Raw genomic sequence first — 5,405 nt, 5'->3', positions numbered from 1 at the left:
CCCCCCCCCTCCCGAATCGAAGGTCCGCTCGGATTTCCTTGCGAGAACGTTGAACTCCGGTTCTCTCCCCTACGTTTCGTCCACCTACGCGCGCACGCGGGGTTCTTTTCAGAATTTTAGAAGAGTATTTTAGAGAATGACATCGTGGAACGTAACACGGAATAGATATATATATATATATATATATATATGTTTGCAGATTGTTCATTCGTAACTCACGTCCACGCAGTGTGGGGCTCCATTTAACACCTCAGACGCAATATCGCCAAGCGGCTGCGATTGTTTACGTTGTTGCTTTCATTCGGTGCCTCGCTCTTATCGATGGCCGCAAAAATGAGGCTCATTAATTATGCTTAAATCGAGTGGCGTCCTTCGACTATGACCGGTGTGTCGTGTGCGTGTCGTACGTATTGTAGCGACGAGACAAACACTCGAAACGTCCACGGCGTATATCGCCGTTTCGGCGAGAACGATGCTCTCGTTATCGGGAACGAGATGCACTCGAAAACCATCCCGTAATCTGCCAGCTGATTATTCCGTCCACTCCTCTCTGCCATATATTTGTTATACATGTTTCTTTTTCTATACAGAGTGTGATTCATTATTTTGATTATTGCATCTACTCCTTTCTATCACTTATATATACAGATGTGTCTGTAACAGATATAGGGTAACTCCGGTATATACGCCGCACCTATCAACAACTTAATTTATTAAGTATTATTTACTATGTTTAAAATAAACGAACTGTATCAGTAAAAACTTTGTACTGTCTACTACTATGAAAAAAATATTAGAAATCCGAAATATTTAGTTTTCGTATTAAAAAATAAACTTTTTGAAATCTTGCATTTTTGCTATATATAGATAATGGGTGGGATATATGGCAAAAATGCAAGGGTTTCAACAAACTAAACAAGAAATACGAAAGCAAAGCACTTGTATTTTGTTACACAACATGCTTTACTATTCCTCTACACGTATGTATCACGAAATAACCATTAGATTATAATTGATGATGATGCTACTTGTTACACACACAGTGACAAATCGATTCAACTCACAATAATTTCATTAATATTAACAGTAAGAAATTATAACTCAATATTAATATAACATAAAGGCATGTAACAGAGTAGTTGCGAGAAAATTACCTCTACTCCTTCTATTTTTTCTGACCTCCGCGGCGTAAATCCCAGCGCGGCGTACATACCGGAGTTATCCTATCTGTTACACATGTCTCTTTTTCTAAACAGAGTGATTCATTTTGATCTTAACAGACAAATATTTCGAAAATATACAATTTTATCAAAGAATGTTCCAAATAAAAGTTGTGTAAAAATCATTCCATATATAACTTTGGTAAAATTGCATATTTTTGCCTGTTAAGATTAAAATCACCCTATATATCGCTTATTTACTACAATAACGATATAATTAAAAAATTGTCATTTTTTAATTGTTTATAAAAAAAATGGCAATATAAGAAAGAAAAAAAGGAAAACTATTCACTTTAAAATTATATACTTTTATTCTTCTATAATCAATTATTGCATCTAAATTGCATTTCGAAATTAATATTACAAGATTTTAATGATTTAAAATATTTAAACTTATTTTCTGGAAAACTTGTTTTTTAATTGTGTTGTAGCAAATAAGCGATATACCTATATGTAAGAAGTTTATCGTGTATTTACATTTTTTTGTATGCCTGAATAATAATTCATGGATGATTTATTTGAAATATGTAGTTATAATTATGTAATAACAACTGATTTTTACACAGTCTACGCGATAGTGATTAATTTACATTTTTTTTGGTTTACGTATCGCTTTTGCAAAAGGAATTTGAACGTTATCTAATGAAAACGATGACTAATGATTGAATGACTTGCAACTAATGAGGATGATGGATCTTGATTCGATCTAATGCTTTGAAGAAACGTAAATCTAGTAGTTCTCTTTGGTACCGTAATAACATATAAGAAAAATTTTATTAATGTAGTAACTGATTGAATATATATTAATAGCTCATAAAATAAGTAGAACTGGGTCAAATAATTACATATTCATTAAGTATTAATATTTATATTGGTTACGTTCAGTAGAAAAAACAATTTTGCAATTGTGTTATAAGATTTAATGTATTAAGTTCTGCCATTAGTTCTTTCTGGATTTAAATATATTAGGCTCTCTATGCTGCATTCTTGGAATTGAACACGCTCGCAAGTGCGAATGTTTGAATTAATATTTGAACATCGCTGATGATGGCTCGAACGGAGCCAAAACGGTCGATTTTGTATAAACACATGTAAGGTCTAAGAAATACAATCTACATATAACGCTCGAATAACTGCGTCATATTTATACTTGCAATCGCCTGAATTAATTTTTAATTATATTTATTTAAATATATTATTCAATTACATTAAAAAATCTTACTGTAAAAAAAATCTGGTTGCATTAATTAGAAATTTGGTTTAAAATGGATAAAGCAGAATTTTGTGGTTAAATCAATTATAATTCTAAAATCAATTATAGTTGAGATAACCAGAATTCTAATTGATATGATTAGAATTTTCTGGCTCGTGTATCCTCAATTAGAAATTTTTTTGTATAGCAGCAGAGCTGCCTTTTTTGCTAAACGCAGTTAATCTTTGTACTTTGCATCTGTATTTCTTCAAAAGCAATTTTCTTTTTTTATTCCTTTACGATGTCTACTTTATTAATTACAACAAATAATAAATACCTATTCAACATTGAGTTTGCGTACAAATTTAGTTATATTATCATTGCAAACGAATGTAAATTTATTTTATTATTTATCTTGTTGCAGGTCCTTTTACAGGAGGCCCAGTCACATCATATATAAAATTAATTAATCCAACGAATAAAAAGGTATATTTTAAAATAAAGACTACTGCCCCAAAGAGATACTGTGTACGTCCAAATTCTGGTGCTCTCAAGCCAAAGGATGTCACTGAAATAGCAGGTTAGTCTACAGTATCGAAATTAAAATTATAAATTTTATTTTGTATATTTAAAGTTCCATAATTCTTGTATATATTTCTTAGATGATATTATTTAAATTTAGAAAAGGTTCTTTTATAGTTGAATATCATGTTTTGTTACAGTATGCTTACAACCGTATGATTTTGATCCATCGGAAAAAAATAAACACAAATTTATGGTGCAAACTGTGGTAGCACCAGATGATGATGATGATGAATATCCAATTGATGTGGTAAGAGAGTATAACTATATTAAATATTGATAATCGATAATTAATATAATAATATTAATTAATATTAATATTGATAGTGTGATTGATAGTGTAACAAGAGTATAACACTATATATTGAAACTAATAATATATTAAGTAAATGTTACTAAACAAAGTAAACATATTTCTTACTATTTTAATAATTCTCTTTAATTTTAATATTAAATAATGATTTATAATAATTATGTACATTGTTTTTTTTTTAGTGGAAGGATATAAATCCAGATCAGTTAATGGACTCTAAATTGAAATGCGTTTTTGAAAATCCCGTAATTAACACCACTAGTAGCACGGTTAAAATGACTGCAACTTCCACAACAACTAAGGCGGATTCTAATGCGACTAATGGAAAGAACAAAACAGTTGGCGATTCGGTCAAATCGTCGCCTAAGGTAAGATATTAAGTATATTGTTGTATCGACAATAATAATCATTTGCTGTGGCGGCTTTAAACAATGATTCTCTCGCCAGGTTCTTGGTGAAGCAGAAGAGAAACTTATTAAAGCTGCGCAAGAGGTTAATCAGCTTAGGGTAGAGGAAAGCACGCTTAGGCAGGAAAATCTTCAACTTAGGGCAAGTATTTACAAAAAATCAATTGTTACCCAGACCTATATTTTTTACAACAGTTTTATCGATTTGTATAAAGCAAACTTGTTGCGTTTGAATTTGTATTAGCCGAATATTTGCCTTAACACATTTTTGATATTAAATTACTCAAATATTAAATATTAATTATATTACATTGACAATCCTGCAGTATTTCTACATATTCTAGAAATGACTTAATAAATTGTTAATATAAATTTTAATTAAAAAAATGTTGCAAATTAAAAAATCGTGAGGAATCTGTCAATATATGGTCTGTTTTGTCTGCAGGAAGATTTAATGAAGTGGCGAAACGCGGCGCTGGGCAATGATGGTAATCTTGCAGCAGCCAGAGGACTAACCTCGCAGAGCAATAGCCAGTTATCTCCGACATCAACTAGTATCCTCATCGCCTTCGCCATGGTTATAGTCGGCTACTTGCTGGGAAAACTAATCTGAACAGCCTTTATCTTATTGTATACCTCAGTGTATCCCCACCGCCCCCAAGTTTTTTTAGCCTGTCTTCTGCCGTCATATACCATCGTTCGATCGCAGGCACAGACTCCAAACGTTGCGTTACTCGAATGTTCATAATAAATGCTATAAACACGGACGGTAGTGGTCTACATTAATAGGATTGCTCGTTACGGGTGTGTGCTTAATCTGATAAGATGCTTGGTTTAAAATTTATTCTATATTTTATTTATTTTTTTCGTCTTCTTTCTAAGACCATGATTAGAAGACGCTAAGTAATGCTCAGTTTATGTTTATCACATAATGTGGTTAGATTCTTTTATGCTTGTAAAGGGATTTTTGCTCTGTAACTTGCTCCTTAAAATAGCGTTGAGCAAAATGTGCACCCGCGAATAACGAATCATGATTTCGTATTTATAAATACATATTCAAAATATTCGTCAGTCGCATTGCTCAACGCTTTTGAAATCTTATTCGCTACTGGGAATATAAGTTACCACAATTACTGATTGTTATTGCACTCTTTCTCAAATTTGTACACCACTTATTCGCAATAGGCCGAACCGTGCTGGTGCAAAAAATCACACACGAACGAGTGAGGATGCTATTACTGTCATAGCATCTTTCTCTACGTAATATAACTTTTACGTCACATAAAAATCATGTTGTACAATCGGAAGAGCAGAAATAGTCCAGTTGCTGGTATACGCTGCGTGAGAACGGTTGTTACCCAAGTTCGCTCGATTTGCACTGCTTCGGTGCATCCGCGCCGGGCACCGTTCTCGTTCCCCGTTGTACATATTGTGTCCATTTGAAAATATATATAATACACATAGTCGGGGGGATCGGAGGGGGAAAGAGGAGGATAGAGGTGGGGCTGGCTGATGAAGAGTAGTGGTTTATGACCCAATAATTGGTTGTGCTGGTAGTTGTATTCTGCCAGCGTTGGTATTTTAAATGAAAAAGATAAAAGAGAGAAAGGGAGAGAGAAAGAGAGAGCGAGAGAGAGAGAGAGAGAGAGAGAGAGAGAGAGAGAGAGAGAGAGAGAGAGAGAGAGAGAGAG

The 5,405-nt window shown here is 33.0% G+C and overlaps 2 protein-coding genes across 2 annotated transcripts in view; one reads left to right on the top strand and one right to left on the bottom strand.

Moving 5' to 3' along the window:
- The window catches only part of LOC108769849 (methylosome protein 50), a 6,990-nt gene extending 6,491 nt beyond the window's left edge, over positions 1-499 (bottom strand). The window contains exon 1 of the mRNA XM_018521066.1: positions 220-499. The gene's annotated coding sequence lies outside the window, so the exon portion shown is untranslated. The remainder of the gene's footprint in view (positions 1-219) is intronic.
- The window catches only part of Vap33 (VAMP-associated protein 33kDa), a 6,547-nt gene extending 1,209 nt beyond the window's left edge, over positions 1-5,338 (top strand). The window contains exons 2-6 of the mRNA XM_018521067.1: positions 2,837-2,992; positions 3,135-3,244; positions 3,490-3,675; positions 3,755-3,856; positions 4,160-5,338. Coding sequence (XP_018376569.1) covers positions 2,837-2,992; positions 3,135-3,244; positions 3,490-3,675; positions 3,755-3,856; positions 4,160-4,327 — 722 coding nt within the window. The 3' untranslated portion in view covers positions 4,328-5,338. The remainder of the gene's footprint in view (positions 1-2,836; positions 2,993-3,134; positions 3,245-3,489; positions 3,676-3,754; positions 3,857-4,159) is intronic.
- The last annotated feature ends 67 nt before the right edge of the window (positions 5,339-5,405 follow it).

Source organism: Trachymyrmex cornetzi, unplaced genomic scaffold, assembly GCF_001594075.2.
Source record: "Trachymyrmex cornetzi isolate Tcor2-1 unplaced genomic scaffold, Tcor1.1 scaffold96, whole genome shotgun sequence".
Lineage (NCBI taxonomy): Eukaryota > Metazoa > Arthropoda > Insecta > Hymenoptera > Formicidae > Trachymyrmex > Trachymyrmex cornetzi.
The sequence above is the reverse complement of the archived record's forward strand: the minus strand, read 5'-3'. Positions and strand labels throughout refer to the sequence as shown.